Raw genomic sequence first — 18,121 nt, 5'->3', positions numbered from 1 at the left:
TTTTTTTTTTTTTTTAACTGAGAATTCCAGAAAGATTTTAATTCTCTGCTGGACTCCAGGGCCAAAGATTGTATCAGGTTGGCATGCAGCCAGAGTGTTCAAGAAGAGCCACTCTCCTGAGATTTCTGGGATTTATGATCAACACCCTGTGAAACAAACAGGACAGGTTTTGGCACAACCAAATCTAATATTAAACTTAACAGTGGCAGATCCTAATATATCTGATGATACCTACCCTGAACCTGGTGCCCACTTCTTTGTTCAGCTTATTTAACTCGTGATATTATTTATTAGATTTGCCCTACAGCTCTTTCCACAAGCTGCAGGACTCGGAATGTTCCCTGGAAAATCGTTTCTGAAATGAATGAGGCATAACAGGGTTTGCCATGTTAGACTTTGCAGTGAAATGATAATAAAAACAATTCCTGTGTTTTGGGGTGTTTTCTGCAGGGAGCTGAAATGCAAGATTGACCAGGAGAGCAGCAAGAGAGAGTTCTTGACAAATCAGTCCCACCTCAATGAAACTCACTGTGTCCACTGCCTCCAGCCCTTCAAGTTTCTGCTGAACAGCAAGAGGCAGTGCCTGGACTGCCACTTCTACACCTGCAAGAACTGCAGCCGCTACAACAAGAAGGAACAAGGCTGGGTCTGTGATCCCTGCCGCCTCTCCAGGTCCTGCTCCTCACAAAATCTTGGAATGGTTTGGGTTGGAAGGGGCTATAAAGACCAACTAGTTCTGCCCCCCTGCCATGGGCAGGGACACCTTCCACTATCCCAGGTTGCTCCAAGCCCCGTCCAACCTGGCCTTGGACATTTTCAGGGATGGGGCAGCCACAGCTTCTCTGAGCAACCTGTTACAGGGTCTCGCCACCCTCACAGGGAAGAGTTTCTTCCCAATATCCCATCTAACCCTGCCCTCTGGCAGTGGGAAGCCATTCCCCCTTGTCCTGTCACTCCAGGTCCTTGTCCAAAGTCCCTCTCCAGCTCTTTTGGGAGCTCCTTTAGGTACTGGAAGGTGCTCTAAGGTCTCTCCAACACTTTCTCTCCTCCAGGCTGAACAAGCCCAACTCTCTCAGCCTGTCTCCATAGAAGAGATGTTCCAGCCTGTATCTGTGCTTGGGATTGCCCTGACCCAGGTGCAGGACCTTGCATTTGGCCTTGTTGATCTTGCTGAGGTTCACACCAGCTCGTCCAGGTCTCTCTGGATGGCATCCCTTCCCTCCAGCACATCAACTGCACCACACAGCTTGGTGTCACCAGCAAACTGAGGGAACACTCAATCCCACTGTCCATGTCACCAATATACATGTTAAACACTGCCAGTCCCAATATCAACCCCTGAGGAATGCCACTCGTCACTGGCCTGCTGTGATGGAGGCCGTGAGGGAGAAGGCGAGCCTCGGGGATGGGGCTCAACAAGAGTTGCCCAAATTCAGCATCCTTTTATGCTGGTTAGAAAACACGCCGTGTTTTTGCTAAGAGGTGGTTTCTGGGTGAGGGTCTGCTCACCATGGGCATGGCTGGACTGGCTCATGTGTGTGCATCCTCTCTTTGGGCAGGATCGTGAAGGTCGGGTCCCTGGAGTGGTACTACGAACACGTGCGATCCCGTTTCAAGAGGTTTGGAAGTGCCAAAGTGCTGCAGTCCCTCTATGGCAGGCTGCAGCCAGGGCAGGGGGTCAACTCTGCATTTCTAGGTGAGGAGGGGCACTGGGGTTTCCCCTGCCCTGCTGCGCGTGGGGCATCTGTGCGGCACCGTGTTGGGATGCACCAAGGGAGGAGCATCAGTGCTGGTGCTGCTCTGAGTGCCACGGTCAGAACGTCCTGGGGAGGAAGCAGAGGTTCAGACTTGTGCATTCACATGCAGAGGAGATGTTGTTCAGTGTTTTTACCACTGACTTGAGAATATAGGATCATTAAGGTTGGAAAAGACCTCTAGATCGTCCAGTCCAACCATTATCCCAGCACTGACAAGCCCACCCACTAAACCATGTCCCCAGATACCATATGTATATGTTTTTTGAACACTTCCAGAGATGGTGATTCTACCACTTCCCTGAACAGCCTGTTCCAGTGTTTGACTACGCTTTCAATGAAAAAAAAGTTCCTAATATCTCACGTTTATTTTTAAAAGTTTCATGTCCTGCAGTTTGCAGCTCTTGTTTTTCTTCGTTTTTGGTCTTTTCATCACAGAGTTTGTGAAATTAACACTAGTTTAACTGCAGGATAAAGCCAGCACCCATTTATTTTCCCCATGATCTAATGATTTTTACAGACAATCTGATGATCCCCTGGCAGGGACAAAACTTATCAAAATGAATGAGTTACCTGTCATCAGTATTTCTGATATTGGTCCAACAGTGCATAAATGTATAATGATGTTAATACAGAACTATTTACTGACCAGCTGCTAGTTGCCATGCATACAGCTCCTACACTCCTTTGCCTATTGCCTTTGTAAGCCAGTGTGGATTTTATTCCCGTCTTGAGGAGCCACAGAAAAGTTTGCACAAATACCATTGGCATGACTTGATTCAACTGGTCCAATCACTCTTTTATCCAGACCACTCTTGGCAGAAATAGCAGAAAAAGCATGGAGAGTTGTGGCAGGGAATATAAAATTAATGGACTGAGAGACAATTAATGCAGCATTTGATCAAAAAATGCATCGGACCACACAAAAAGGACAATCTGAGAGAAAACCAGACCAAGCATGAGATTAAGTGTTTTAGGCCACTTTAAATTGAGATTCTGATGCCTTTTTCAAAAAGAAATGATTTTGTTGTTTATTACTTCATTAATACCAGAGAATTGGAAGTGAGGCAATCAGCTCTTTGACTTTTAAAAGTCAAGCCCTGTCTCCAAGTGCCTGTTTTGTTCTCTCTAAATCGTCTTTTTCATGATTGTTTCTTATGATGGCTAGAGAATGAGAAGTCCAGTTATCCATGGCTCTGAGGCTTGTTGTCTACCCGAGAAAATGTGATTATTTATTTTTATTTTATCTTTTCATTTAGGTCTTCATGACAGAGTTTACAGCCTGCCAGACATTAACAGTAAGTAAAAAAGAGAATTGCAGCATGGGGCTGGCAGTTCAAGCAAAGTTTCCAATGTCTTTTTCTCTTCACACCCTCTGGCTATGGGCATTCTGGAGAGATTTGATGTGGCCAGACCAGGGACAACATTCTTCCACTGCAGTGGAGGTGGACTGAAGTGGTCAACTCTTACACTGTGGTACATCTGTGGATACAACAGGACTTTTGGTTACATGCCAAACTCAAAGTTTGCAAACACTCACCATCTCAATGCACATCTATGTCATACACTTAAAGCTGCCCACATTCTTAAGGAACCCATGGAATTTGGGATTTCATGTTGTGTTCCTTAGGAGCCCTTGCAGGAAAGATTCGCTACACCTTGCCATTTGATGTAGGAAACAGCTTTTTGCCTACCTTGACTTGGGACTTGGTCTGGCATTTGGGCTGTTCCCAATGTACTGCTGGGCTTGGCAGTGACCTGGGTATGGAGATGGGCATCCAGAAAGTAATGGGTCACTGATAAATAGTAGAGCTGGCTGATGGGAATCAGAAATAGCAGAAGCAGAGATGTTGGGCTGAGCCTTCGAACACTGGAGTCACCATGGTGGACCTCGGGGTGCTCCCTGTGCTGCAGGTGCCCTTCATCTTCCTGAAGGAACACCTTCACTTCCACATCTGTGACAGTGCACATCTGGAAGGGGAAGCAATGAAAGGCCAGCCAAGCCTTTGCAAGGCCAAGTGCTAAGAGTGGTTGTCTGCAGAAGAAAATGTGGGGAGGTATTTCTAACCTGGACCTTTTCAGCCCATATAACCAACATGGCCTCACCTGCAGGTACATTTATTGATGTGACCACCATGGTGGGGACTTACCTACTGCTGTTGTCTCCCCTCCAGGTGAGTGCCAGCTGCTCACCAGCTGTGATGCTGGGGATGACAGTGATGATGAAGACAATGTCCTTCGTGGAGCTGAGGCAGAGCGCTACAGCAGAGTAAGTGTTTCGTTCTGGAGCTCTACTGCCTCACTCTGCGTCCTTGGCCTGCCTTTGGTGGTGGTGGCAGTGGTGGTGGTTTTCTGTGCCACTTTCAAAACTGGACTTTTATCTCTGTTTTCCTTCTCCGAGACAAAATCTTTTCTCAGTTTGTATAAAAGCAACCATGTCAGTAACATCACAGATACTTGTGCTCTGGAAAAAAAAAGACCCACTCCTAACACTAAGGATGTCCACAATTAGTATAAAAGTCCCAGCTCCTCCATAATGAGAACCACCTGGTTTTTTTTACTGATGACCTCCCAAATATCCAATCTGCCTGCAGCATCCTTTCTCTGAAGATAGGGGGATGCTTTGGGACTGAAAAGCATCACCTGGCTCTCCCTCTCAGCTGTAACCTGGCTGAGCTTTCCCATAGTGCCTTTATAAACCAAGACAGAGCTTCTCACTGTCTGCTTATAGCAACAGTCCTGAGCCAGAGGCTGTGGACATCAGGAACCCACTTTTCCTTGCCTTCAACATAAGCATATGCTGTACCTGGCTCCCTTCAAGCAGGACAGTGTCAGACTCAAATTCTCGCTGCAAAATCAGAGCAAGCTAAGGAGAAAAGGGCCCTCCCCCCCCCTTTCCTCAAGGTCAACTGTGTTTTATGCTGAATTTTCATTTCTTGCACTTTCTACGCTAAGATGTGCAAGACAAAGCGCCTGCTGTCTGTCCATCCCTTTGATTTTGAACTGGACTCGGATTACTCTGCTCAGTCTCGCCGTCAGTCTGCGCAGCTCTCTCCGGCAGCCAGCAGCCCGGATGCTTTCCAGGTACTGGGAGTGTGCTGAGGGTTTCTTTCCTTTCTTCCTCCTACTCCTTGCTACCTCTGCTACCCCCCTCCTTCAGCTCTCAAAATCTCCTTCAGCTGGTGTTGGGAGGCAATGGTGCCAATCTTTGCTCCCCATATCCCACTTCCTATCTCTTCTTCCATTGAAGTCCTTTGCCTCAGGCTAAGTCAGGAGTAGGGCATCTGATCCAAGCAAGGATGAGATGAGACAGCAAGAGGTTCTCAGGCCTTTTCCCTGCAGATTTCCTTTCTCTCTGCAGACAATAGTTTTCTTGTGTTGTCCCAAGGCTATGGGACACCTTAGTTTCCAGCGAGCCCTTGAAGATTCAGTGCTCAAGGGATTAAATCAAATCAGACTCTTCTCCCGTGTTCCCATCCAGTTTGGGGCTGGTTTTGCCATGTTGTGGCACTGGGGACATAGTTGGCCAGCAGCTTCTTGAGGCACACAAACTTTGTGAGGTTGAGGTGGATCCCGCAGGGATGGGACCTGCAGAGTGAGGGCCAGCCAGAGGGAAAAACATGGGGAGAACAAAAACTGCAGGGATGCTGGTTATTTCCATATAGGAGTCTAGATGTGCCTTAATATCCGGAGCTCCTGACCAGGAACAAGACTCACAGACAGTGAGCTGCACCCCATGATCCCACTGAGGGCTGGGGCTCAGCCATCCCTACCTTCCAGGTCTGGGCAGAAACACAGATGGGGCAGCTCTGGGTGTGGCAAAAGGTCTTCCAGCCTGGGAGGCTTCCAGTCAAGATTTTAGGGCTGCTCCTGTTTGCCTTTCTTGTTGAAATTGCACTTTTAAAACACTAAACAGCTGCTTCTTCTAATGATACTGTGATACTTTAAACTTCCCTCATGGGTAGAAGTGGAATTTGCTGACATCTGTAACAAAGGCTTAGAAAAAAATAAATCTGCACGATTCCACATAAATTGATTAGAATCTGGCAAAAATAAGTAGATTCCTCCTTTCTTTATCTGAACCCATCTTTATGGAGCAGAATTCAACATGAGGGCTGGCCTCTGATGAGACCATCCAAATCAGATTCACTGATTGCAAATCATTTGAGGTGGTAGTTCTTTGAATAAGAGAAAGGGGGTGGTGTTTTAAAAGATCAGAGTGCTTTGCAGCCTGGCTGAAGGGACTCTATGCTTGTAAAAATTAACAGTGCTTGCAAAAATTACCAGTGCCCCCTGGCCGTGATGGGAAGTATTGCTCAGGGTTCAGCAGCCAGGCGAAATCTTTAAATTGGATTGTTAGGAATGTTGATATTTTATATAAATATAATTGGCATTATAAAAGGTCAATCCATGACCTTCGACCAAAAGGTCAATGAAGGATAAAGAGAGGAGATGTTACTGAAGGTCAGGAGAGACAAGGAGTCATAGAATGATAGAACAGTTTGTATTTGAGGGACCTTAAAGCTCATCTCGTTCCACCCCCCTGCCATGGCCAGGGACACCTTCCACTATCCCAGGTTGCTCCAAGCCCTGTCCAATCTGGCCTTGGACACTTTCAGGGATGGGGCATCCACAGCTTCTCTGAGCAACCTGTGCCAGGGCCTCACCAACCTTACAGGGAAGAGTTTCTTCCCAATATCCCATCTCACCCTGCCCTCTGGCAGTGGGAAGCCATTCCCTCTTGTCCTGTCACTCCAGACCCTTGTTCCAAGTCCCTCTCCAGCTCTCCTGGAGCCTCTTTAGGCACTGGAAGGGGCTCTAAGGTATCCCTGGAGCCTTTTCTTCTCCTGGCTGAACGCTTCCAGCTCTCCCAGCCTGTCTCCAGAGCAGAGAGCCTCCAGACCTTGGAGCATCTCTGTGGCATCCTCTGGACTCACTCCAGCAGCTCCATGTCCTTCTGGTGTTGGGGGCCCCAGAGCACTGCAGGTGGGATCTCTCAAGTGGAGTCTTCACAGACAGCTGCTCAACAGCATCCTCATCTCTCAGTCCTTCACAGATTTCCCCAACTCAGCCGAAGGTGCCTCCCAGGAATCCAGGATTGCGGATGCAGATCTAGTCTTCCATCATGTCCTGCAGGAACAGGGACCAGGCATGAGCCCTCCGGAGCAGCACTTCAGCACACAGGTTCGGCTCACTGTCAATTCACAGAGAAGGAGCCTGGAAAGAAATCCAAAACCTGGTAGGTGTCCCTGTCCAGGTTCCTCTTGTATCCTTTTTTGACAAGTGGCTGCAAGAGTTGGACCAAATGAAAATGTCTTCTTTTGATTTTTTCCGAATAATCTCAAAGACACTAAAAGGCTTTTTCTCATGAAACAGTGTGCTCATGTTAGTTAGTTGTAAAGAGCTGGTCTTGTTCCCAAGAAAGCCAAGGGGATAATTCTTAGCATGTCGATCCCTTTCATACCTACTGGTCTTTTCTAGGGTGGAAACTAGATACAATCAAATGGACACTACTAGAAACAATAGGATGCGTTTCCTGCTGCAGGCAGAGGTACAGGAGTTCAACATCTTGGCAAAGGACCTTGTGGGTGCAGAAAGTTTTGAGTTTTAAGGAGACTTGGACTAGAACTGGAGGCAGGAATTGGGGACTGCTAAGTAACATCCTTTTAGCTGGGCAGGGTGCACATGTAGGCCAAATGATCTGTGGTTTTGCGAGTCTATAAATACCCTGTAAGAGGCAGAATTTGCCTTTTACTACTTCTGTTTTCCCTGCAGTGATAGCAGAGCCAGGAGGGTTGGATACTGGCTTGTGCACATGCAAATGTAGAATGTGCCCTTCTGTGTCTCCAGTGGCTGGGCTGTGTTTTCAGGGCATTAAGGAATGCTGGGTAGACCTTACCATGGGCTGTTTAAATTCCTGCTCCAAGTCCTGCTGGAAAGACGTAGCAGCACAGTCCCCTGGCTTGTTAATTCCGTTTTCTCTCATTGTGTTTGTCTCTTGAAATTCTCCTTTGTGAAGGAGCCCTTCCACTCCTTTTAAATGCTCCATCCTGAAGTGGTACCTCTCTAGCCTGAGCCTAAACATTTTCCAGCAACTCACAAAGAGCAGTGTCCAAACCTTGGGTCCCACAAAACTGGAAAGGCAACAGTGGTTTTTGGTGAGGGGCCTGGCTGTTCAGGGCATGGGAGCAGTGATGATGCTCCTTGTGCCCAACACTGTCTCTGCAGGGTGTGGGGCCCTGCTGAGCCTGGAGCTGTGCAGCCACAGTGTGTGGAGCTGCAGCCTGGTCCAGTGTAGTCATCCAGAAACTTGGTCACTCTTGCAGAAGCATCTCCTGACAAAGAATAGAAAGTGTGATCTGCAAAAGTGCCTCCATATTTGCTTGTCTTAAGGGTGGGGCCAATGTCCAGGAAGGAACTCAAGGGTGTGAATCTCTTGTACCTTTGTGCTGAAGCCTTCTCTCTCCAAAGGTGGCTCCTGGAACGAGCCGTCCCAGTCCCGGTACTCCGCAGATATGGACACCTCCGATGAGGATGTGAAGGGAGCCCAGTTCCCTGCCTACCCACCCCATCACATAAAACGCCGGAACAGAGCCTCCTCTCAGGAGAACATCAGCCACTCTGGCAATCAGGTATCAAACAGTTTTTGAGTCTCTTCTGAGACCAAGTCTGTGGCCAGGTCCCTCTTGTTACCCCTGAGCTGCAGGGTGGTTTCGGAGGAGAAGAGAAGTAGCAATGGCAAAATGTCCAGCAGTCTCCTGGACAGGATGGATGTGGAGCGTGAGCAGAAAAGCTGGTGTGCCCTAAGTATCCACACAACTGCTGCCCCTTCTGCACAGGGATGGGTTGATGCCCTTGTTTCCAACATGTGGGTCCAGAGGAGCAGACCTCTGTAGAGTTGAGATATCTCCTCCTCTTCTGCTCAGGAACTGGGGTGTAGCCACTTGACATTGCCAGAACAATACAGAGAGGCTGTGGGATGACCTAGGAACTGACTCATTGAGGTGTCACATCACAATTTTGATGAATTTGCAAGATGAATACCCAGGAGATTTCCTGCCTTCTGTGTTGTGATGGACCTGCCAATGTGGCTGTGAAATGGAAGCAGGGCTGAGACCTGGGAAGGTGCATTCAAGCCTCCTTCATTCTTTAAGGTGAGGGAGAGCAGACATTTCTCTGCCGCTTTAGGATGATGCAGAAGTATGCTGGAGCTCTGTGCTTCCTCTCCCAGGTCCTCCTTCCTACCCTTCCACTTTTTTGGTCACAGCAAAGAGAAAATCAGGCACTGGTTGGTGCTTCTCTCTGCCTATGCTGCCAGCACAGTAACAAACTTGCCTTCATTGCTGTTCATTTTCCAGTTTGTCCCAATTAATATGTGAGTTGCCTGTGTTTTTCTGTGTCCCCAAGAAGGCTTTCTTCAATTGAATGTGCCAGTGCTTTATGATCAGACAGAGGTTTGGAGGGGGTTATTTAATAAGCGCCAAGATTCTTCTCCTCCTTTGCAGTGTGTTCCTGCCCCGGCAGGACTGGGTCAGGACAACCTGTCACGTACCTCTCCTGAATGATCCTAATAGGGGAAACGGGCTAAAGAAGGTGTCAAACAGGCTGTGAGCTTGTGTTTTAATTGCCAAGCGAGGACCTGCTGTTCCTGATGCTGCCTTTGCCAACGGGTGGTGGTGAGCGTTCCTCAGATCTCACGAGCAGCAAAATGCAGGGTGGTGTTTGGCTACAGATGCACGGGAAAGCCAGCTGCCAGTCTCACAGCTGGTAATTTTGCGTGTCCTGGACCCCTCTCTGGGTAACCACTGGGGGGATCTGTAACCACAACCATCCCTCGGCACCACGCTTAATGTGCCTGTGTAGGGAAAGCTTTCCTTCCTTTTTTACTTCTCTGGGCATATGCTTTAATTAGTAAATGCCATTCCTTTTTCAGTCAGCAGTAAATAGGAGAGCCCTGGACTGGGTGTCCTTAATGAGGCCACGGTACGTTAGGCATGAGATGTGCACCAGGGGGAAATGGGGCCAAATTCCTACCAATGCCTCAGATGACTTCCTCCAGGAGCTGGGCAAGCTCTCCCTTCAGGGCGGTCCAGTCTGTGTTGTGGTTTGCTCTGTCACACCAGTAGGAAGGCTGATGTGGAGCCTTGTCACCCTAATGGTTACGAGACTTCTTCTCACTCCCAATTTAACCCCATTTGCTCTTATGCCAGCATTGTTCATTAGCTTAAATAGCTCCTCATCCTCCCTGCCCTTTGTGCTGCTGATGTGTTTACAGCTAGCAACCATCCTCCCACCCAGCCTGCTCCTCTCCCAGCAGGAAGAAACCCAGCTCTGTGCTGGACCATTAACTTCAGAACGATGCTCAGATGTCACTTTTGGCCAAGGAGAGGCCAGGTACAAGCTCAAAGAAGACCGAAGGCAAGAACCCCCAGGTTTTGGTGTTAGATGCTGCTGTTAGAACAGCTCTGTTCTATTGGCAGAGCTGGTTGGAAAAGGTGTCCATCCCCTTGCCCTGACATCGGAGCAGTGAAGCGGTGGCTGTAGAGTTGCTTACAGGCACTTCCAGGGTATGCCATGTAGCCATCATCAGAGCTTCTGGGGTAACCCAGGTCCTGATGGGACATCCCAGGGAACAGTGAGGATGGCTGAGTACAGCTGGTCCCTCTGTGCTGCAGCTTGCAGAGGCTGTGTCCTTTGCAGTTCAAGATGTTGGTCTGCAGGTGTACAGTCCAGAATCATGTTTATTAACCCTCTATTACATCCTATAGCCTGGCTTTAAATGCAGTGTTTTCCTGGTAGACACCTTGTTGGTATCTGAAGATTTCAAAAGGTGGAGAGCTCAGCTCTTTGAGACAGAATGAAAACTCTCTTTCATAAAGCTACTTTAAGAGCAAGTTTGTCAAAATCTGGTTGATCTGAAAACCGCTTTTGCATTAATTCTGGAGAGGATACACTGTTCAGCCCCGAACACAAGAAACTTAACTTTCCAGTAACAAAAGCAGAGTCTGTTCCCTAGGTCTGTGACTCCAGGAACTGAAGGTGCTAGAACAAAACTTAGAAAAAACTCTAAAACCTATTTAGAAAAGCTCTTGAACCTGATTAGACATGAAAAGAAGCCCTGAATTGGTAACCGTGCAGGTCTTTGCCTTCAGGCTCTTACAACTTAGAGGACAGGACCAATTCACAAGGAATAGCTCCAATTTACCAAGTTTCTCCCCAAAAGCCATCCTGCTGTACCTCAAGGGAGCTCAGTGGTTCTGCATTCCCAGAGCTTTGATGCTGCCTGGCTATTCTTTACACAAAGCTTCTGTTAGAAGTCTTGGGTGTTTGAGAAGTAGGTTTGGAGGCAGTACCTCTGCGAGAGTAACCTGTCCTCTCCCTCCAGCAGCAAGGAACTGTTTCCTCTACCTGATGTTTCAAGTTTATATTTCCCTAGTTTCAGGTTAACTATTAAGCAGAAATTTCCTGATGTCCACCTTACGGGCTGTGGTTTGAGTTTATTCACATTAAGTGTTTTAATACAGAGCACAGTTTGCCAGCCTTTGTCACGCAGAGAGCAGTGCAGGATGATGCAGTCCCTGATGCGGACCTGCCCTAATGGGTGCCCACCCTATATTAAAGCCAGCTTTGATTGGGAAGGAGAATGAAGACAAGCTCTTCAGCTCCTGCCCTGGTAGATATCCATCAACATCAACAGCAGTCCCTGCATTATGCTCTGATCTCTCCCAACCTCTGCCTTATGGAGACAGGGCAGTGCTGGTGCTCAGTTCGTCACCATCTCTGAAGCTAATGGACCATCACAGGCTTCTCATTGTCACCGGGAGCAATGCAGGAGTCAGGCCTTAACCAGTACTGAGAAACCACTTAGCAATGGATTGAATTGCTTCCTGCCCCTGGGTTTAATGCTGCTCGGAGATGCTCTCAGTTCGGGGTGGCAATGACAGTGCTCTGCTCTCCACAGCGCCAGGCTTTTATATTCATCTTCCCTTAAGCAGAGGCTATCACTCCAAGCTGTTGTGAAGAATTAATTAATAAAACACTAGCAAGCACAAAAACTAAGAGAGAGGTAGGAAATGTTATAAAAACAAAGCCAAGCCCTTGTATCTCTTTGTTATCACATTTATTTACCACATTTGCTGCTCGTTCCCCTTTGAATGGGCAGCAGCCACTCAGAACAGCAGTGATGCACTGGTAAGTGTCATAAAATGGGAAATATTTCTCATCATTTGTGTTTTATTTGTTTGGATCAAAGGAGAGACACCTTTTTTTTTTTCCAAAGAAAACAAAACTTCCATTTTAAAAGGGGAAAAAAGCACTTCCTTTAATGTTTTCAATGATCATAGATTGTAGAATTGTGTTGGTTTGAATGGATCTTAAAAATATCTCAGGCCATCCCACTGCCATGGGCAGGGACACCTTCCACTAGACCAGGTTGCTCCAAGCCCTGTCCAACCTGGCCTTGGACAGTTCCAGGGATGGGGCAGTCACAGCTTCTCTGGGCAGCCTGTGCCAGGGCCTCACTACCCTCACAGGGAAGAATTTCTTGCTAATATCTAATCCAAATCCACCCTCACCACAGAGATTTGTCCTGGTTCTTGAGCACAGAATGTAGCTTCTCTTTGATTTTGCAGGACTTCGTCTGTCTTTTTCTTCTCTGCTCTTTTCTCCATGCCCCTTTTTACAGCTGGAAGAGTAAGGGAGAAGAGACCATCTGGTTAAACTGATGCATTGGGAAATCAGAAAATTTCAAAGTGGTGGGAAAAACTTTCAGGTTTAGTTTTTCCACCTGGAATTTTTCATGGGAAATTTTTGCCCTCTTCCCTCTTCCTTTCGAGCACTATGTTGGCAGGCTGCTGATGGGGTAATAACAGCTTGAAAAACATGTTAGTAGGAGATGAAAACAGATGCTGACTTCAGTTTGGGGCAGCTTGGGAACGATGGCAAGATAGATGGCTTTATTACAGCCTGATGCTTTTGTTGGTGATGGGGTTTTATATTCACTGCATTGAAGCTTTAGTGGTAATTGTGATGTGCTGGGTACTCACCATAGCTTTGAGTTTTCCAGATTTGAGGAGAGGTTGCTCTCCTGGAAGTTATTGACATTTTTTAAGACACTATTTAAAAGATATTATTTTTTAAGACATTGTTTTTTAATGTCTTTTAACTCTGTCCATGGTGGCAGTATCTTGCTGCTTGCTTTCTTCTGCTGGTTACACGGTTTTCTCACTGTCCTGGCAGTGGTGGCTGGTCTGTTCTCTATTCCTTTTCTCTCTCTCTCTCTCTCTTTCTCTCTTCTTTCCTTTAGATTCATGAGCTCAACACTCGCATGTCTGCAATCGAACGCATTCTGAACCGCTTGGAGGAAAAAATCCTGGTGCATTCTCACAAGGTAACCGGGCAAAGCCAAGGTGCTCTGCAAGGAGAGAGCTTGGGTTGTGCTGGGCCCCTCCTCTGATTGTTGAGAGGCTTCCCTGAAGCAGCCAGCATTGCAGGGAGAAAGCTGGATAGACAAAATCATAGAAATATTTAGGTTGGAAAAGACCTCTAAGATCACTGAGTCCAACCATTAACCTACCACTGCCAAGTCCACCACTGAACCATGGCCCTAAGTGCTACAGTGACTTGGGTTGTTTGAGTTTAGTCTCTGTTTTGGCCTTGGAGGCTGTTCTCTAGTTCCAGGTGATGGAGTGCCTCAGAAAACATTGCATGGCAGGACAAATTTAACCCGTTTAGGCCCCCTTGCAAGCCAGTGCCGTTCTTGCTCCTTCTGCACAAGGAAAACTGGGTTTCAGGCTGATGCTTTATGAAATGCTAATTTCAGGGGTTGGGTTAAGTGGGTGTCTGTACATCCACAGAGCTGTGACAGCTCATTTGAAATCACAGGACACTTGTTTAGTCCCTATGAGGAAATCGTCTGGTTATTGTGTCTATAAGATCTGAGTCAAGGAGGATTTCTGCATCCTTTCTGAGCTGTCCTCGTCTTACCATGCCATAAAACTTGGAAGAAAACATCTAAATGAAGTTAAAGCTGAGCAACAATGTAGAATCTGTGAATACTTAGGCCGCTAAACATTGATTTTTGGGTTTCTGATTTTAGACTATGCACTCTTTTCCTTTGTGTGAACCCATCACCGCTCTGGTGGCTGACAGCTCAGTAGAATGGACGGTGATAATTACAGGGAGGTCCCCTCTAGGCACAGATGAAACGATGCAATTTCTCCTTTCTTTTCTAAAATTTGTAATGGGGGATGGCCATGTTTGTGATCATTCAGTGTTTCTGTCAGTAAGCCTGACCAAGGGAGTAGGAGATGTACACAGTGGCAGGTTCCCATGCTTTATTCCCATATCTAGGGCAAAGCAGAGCAGAGGCAATGGGTCTAGACTGCTGTGGGACAGGTTGGAGTTAAGTATTAAGTAAAGATTTCCAGTAGAAAGGGCAGCAGAGCCTTGGAATAGGTTGCCTGGGAGAAAGATTGCCTGCTGCAGATGCTGTTGTTCAAGGTTGTTAAAAACAGCTTAGACAAAAACCCACCAGGTATGACGCAGGTAATTGTATTCCCATCTTAATGCAAGGGACAGCGAGTTCAGGAACTTCTGGAGATCTCTTCCAGTGCCTAGGAGTTTAATAGGATTCTTCTCTGGGTACCATGAATTGCCCCTGATAACCGGGCCAGGTGGAAATAAGCAATCTGTCCTACAGGAAAATTTACTTCATGGTTTCTCATCACAAATAAGATTATCTAAAGGCTATGAAAGCTACCTCTTGGAGTGGCAATTCCCATGGCTGCTTCCCTCGCCCTGGTGAACCATGTCTTTGGGTTGCTGTGATCTCTGCCCCCAGAGCGACCAGCCACACCATGGTTCCTAACGAAAACGTGGTGATTTTTGGCCCCAAATCCCCAGTGCATAGCTTTTCAAGGGTGGGGGAAAGGCAGTTTTCCACAGGGCAAAATAAAGATGTTCTGTGTGTGGAGAAAATGGGAATGAAGGACCTTTAGAGCAAGGGTTTGTATTCCTCGGAGTGGAGCTGGTCTCTGCTGCTCCCCTGGGCAGTCTGACTGCTCCTCAGGAATACGGGTGTGGAGAGGGGCTCAAAGTTCTCGTTGCAAAGTCCATCTGTCCACTCCTCGAGCTCCTCTGCTTGGTGAGTGTGTCTGGACCCAGGCAATGCCCTGTTGTCCACCACAGGACACTGTCACACAACTCCCTTCTTCTGCTCCTTCAGTCTCCAGCCCCAGAATCCCAAACTGATCCCGATGCTGAGGAGGAGGAGTTGAAGAGGAAGCTGGAGGAGTTAGCCAGCAACATCAGTGACAAAGAAGTCTCTTCTGAAGAGGAGAAGCATGATGAAAAGAAAAGAGCAAAGAAACCAGAGATGAGTTCCTCCAGTGATGACATGGCCAGAGATGCTCAAAAGGTAATCTGTGTCCTCCTACCCGTATTGTTCCAGGCTGCATCTGTGATTCCTTCTGCTCTCAGTGGTTTATGGTTTTACACTATGATAATGGAACTCTTCTTCTGTCCCACACCTCCACTTTGATGCCTGCCAGGGCCATGGTGTGTCTGACTCAGCTGTTTGCTTTAACAGAGTGTCAAGGGATTGGGAAGTCCCAGGGTGTTGGATCTGGACCTTTCTCCTTGTAGGCTCTCCCAGTCTCATCCAAGAGTGAAAAGTAAAGCCTCTTAGAGGCTACTGCCTGTCACAAAGAGATACACAGCCTCCACATCTACTTAGAGTTGTCCCAGGACCTGGACATCGTTATGGAGAAGAGTCCTGGGGTGGGAGAAGAGCTTGGTGATGATTTAGTACCAGCAGCCTTTGTCAGGCACCTGCTACAGCCTGAAATGTCTTTTCCACACCTGTCAGTGCTCCTGAGTCCCTAAATCCCTGATCCCTTTTCCACTCTGCTAGATCAGTATTTACAGCACTGTGCTGAGTCCTATCCCCTACTATATGGTGGGTGACCTGTGGGTCAGGAAGAGGAGGAGGGATCACAGCATCTATGCGGGTGTGTCTCCAGTTGTGCAGAGCCTCCCAAGATGATCCCTTAGCACAAATGGAGAGGTCAGCATCCCCTGTTTGGTCTACAAAGGCTGATTTGTTCATCCCTTCCCTTCTGCCTTGGCTGTGGAAGGGGTACACATTAGTTGTTCTGACACATCCATAGCTGGCGAGCTCAGCAAAGGAAGTGAGTGGGCACCACGCTGCTCCTCTCCAGTAAAGTTCTTTTCATCTGAGGTTGCAATGACTTTTTCGTGGTGCCATGAGACCTCCTTTCAGTGTGCATTTGTTCCTCAGCCAGTGCAAAACCTGGTGGTTTTGGGTACCATTTGCTGTGCCACTGGATCAGCTATGTGCTGCATCCTTACCCGACAGCATCCTTCACTGCCTCCTGCCTCCTGAAGGCTGCTTTTAGATGATTGTCGCAGCCAGACTTAACTACTTCTCATAGATTGAAGGATGTGCATCATCTTAATAAGCATTTCCATTTAAATGCAGATAAATGGTAACTTCACTCCTGTGTGAGCTGCTGATGTGCAGCAGACAGAGGTTCAAACCCTGAACAGGCAGTTGTTTGTATGGTGTCAGTGTAAGATTCTTGATTCTCATAAATGAAGCCTGGATCCCTCAGATTTTCTTCTTTTTTTGCACCCAAACCCACCTATGAAGCAGGGGGGAGTATTGAGTTAGAAATGTCTGCAGTGATGTAGCTGGACCAGCCTTGATTAAAGGCTGTATTGGCATGGATATTTTTTGACAACTTCCCTTATACCAGAGCCAAGTTTGGGTTTTGAGGGTTTTTTGTTTAAGTCTCCTCCAGTCGGGAGGAAATCTTCTAACTGAAGAACGCTGTGATGAAAGCACACAATCCTAATGGAAAATGTGAAAAAAGTCCATTGTACCGTGAAGGCACCATAAAATTATAAAAATATCATCTGGACTGATTTAGCTGGTTCTCTGCAGGACAGCTTGCCTGGTAATAAGGTGCAGTTGTAAACACAACTGTTTTGTCACCGGCACATATATCACCCCCATCTCCTTGGTTTCTAGGGAATTATCAGTTGAAAGAGAGAGATGATGAGTTTCTTCAGCCCGTTTTTACATGTGCTTAGCACCTCATCAAGCCGACAGCACTTAGGAGCATTATTGGCATCAGTGCTCCTTGAGGAGGGAAGAGAGGACTTTAGTCTCAAGTTCTGGCAGTGTGGCAATACAATCATTTTATGAGGTTTGCTTGTTTTTATTCTTTTGCCACAAACTCAAGGAGTTATTTGCATCCCTGCTCGGGCCCGCTGAAGTGTAAAGCAATATGCTGCAATTAGATCTCAACTGCTGAGTAACCAAGGGGCTTTCAGGTGGCCAGGTGCTGTCAGACAGCTCCGGTGGCACCGCTTCCAGCGAGCAAAACATCCCTCGATAACCTTTTTTTCCAAGCCTTTCGAGATGACTTCTTTTGTCAGAGCCATCCTCCAGAAAGCACGGGCTGAGATCAAAGCTCTGCTTTAGCCACGCATCCGTCTCCAGTGGAGAGCCCTTCAGGAACAGCGTAAGCCCGTTAATTACCTCTTCTCCATCTATCTACAGCTCCTGAAGGTCTGATGCCCCTTTCACCCCCAACTTGTGCTGTTTTGTACACCACATTAAAATAACGTCCTTATTTTTTCCCCGCTCCCACCCTCCGCTTTGGCTGTGCTGGGCGTTCGCAGAGGTCGTCGGCTCAGGCTTTGAGCGAAATCACGGCCAAAGTGCTGAGAGCCATAAACGCCACGGAGAAAGCGGTGTGGGAGTCGTTGCACGGAGAGAGCCAGTGCAACGGCGGCTGTGCCCTCCCCGCAGGGCAGCTTCCCAGCCTGGGAGATGGGAAAGAGGTGGCCGAAGCGTACCGTGAGCTTGAGGAAAATGTAAGGTTCAAGAGAACTTTCTGCGAGCAGTGTGGGCATCGGGGGGTGGGAGTGTAGAGGAATCTCCTCCCCAGATTTCTAGTTAGTGGGTAGGTCAGCACTAAAAGGATGGTCAGCAGAGGGATTAAAGAGTCTGGTCTTGTCCAGTGGTGATACAACAGCCAGAGCAGGTGCTCTGTCTTGTGGGTTCCCTTCCCTTGGTTCCTGGTTCCCCTGGGTGAGTGCCAGGGAGAGAAGGTGAGCGCAGTCCCCAACTTGCTGTAGCAGCACTGCTTTGCTGGACTTCAACAGTCCTGTGCTCCAGCAAGACTTGTGTCTCATTTCTCTCCAGTTCCTCCCAGCACTGTGTTTCATCATCGAGGGTACCATGACCTACCTGTTTGCTAAGGCTGGCCTGTCCCTGGGGCTGATGGGCTTGTGCAGGTGACAAGGCTACATCGAGAGCATAATCCCCTGCTAGGTTT

At 47.7% G+C, this 18,121-nt stretch overlaps 1 protein-coding gene across 8 annotated transcripts in view; it reads left to right on the top strand.

Moving 5' to 3' along the window:
• MLPH (melanophilin) overlaps window positions 1-18,121 on the top strand; it is a 28,158-nt gene that overhangs the window by 3,673 nt on the left and 6,364 nt on the right. For 3 of the 8 annotated variants that reach the window (XM_032693494.1, XM_032693491.1, XM_032693492.1), the window contains exons 2-11: window positions 451-672; window positions 1,560-1,696; window positions 3,014-3,052; window positions 3,929-4,023; window positions 4,710-4,838; window positions 6,801-6,993; window positions 8,226-8,386; window positions 13,060-13,143; window positions 14,980-15,171; window positions 17,463-17,657. In XM_032693494.1, the coding sequence (XP_032549385.1) occupies window positions 451-672; window positions 1,560-1,696; window positions 3,014-3,052; window positions 3,929-4,023; window positions 4,710-4,838; window positions 6,801-6,993; window positions 8,226-8,386; window positions 13,060-13,143; window positions 14,980-15,171; window positions 17,463-17,657 (1,447 nt within the window). The remainder of the gene's footprint in view (window positions 1-450; window positions 673-1,559; window positions 1,697-3,013; window positions 3,053-3,928; window positions 4,024-4,709; window positions 4,839-6,800; window positions 6,994-8,225; window positions 8,387-13,059; window positions 13,144-14,979; window positions 15,172-17,462; window positions 17,658-18,121) is intronic. The other 5 variants (XM_032693493.1, XM_032693495.1, XM_032693497.1 and 2 more) reach the window with 3 other exon arrangements.

This window comes from Chiroxiphia lanceolata, chromosome 7 (assembly GCF_009829145.1).
Source record: "Chiroxiphia lanceolata isolate bChiLan1 chromosome 7, bChiLan1.pri, whole genome shotgun sequence".
Lineage (NCBI taxonomy): Eukaryota > Metazoa > Chordata > Aves > Passeriformes > Pipridae > Chiroxiphia > Chiroxiphia lanceolata.
The sequence above is the reverse complement of the archived record's forward strand: the minus strand, read 5'-3'. Positions and strand labels throughout refer to the sequence as shown.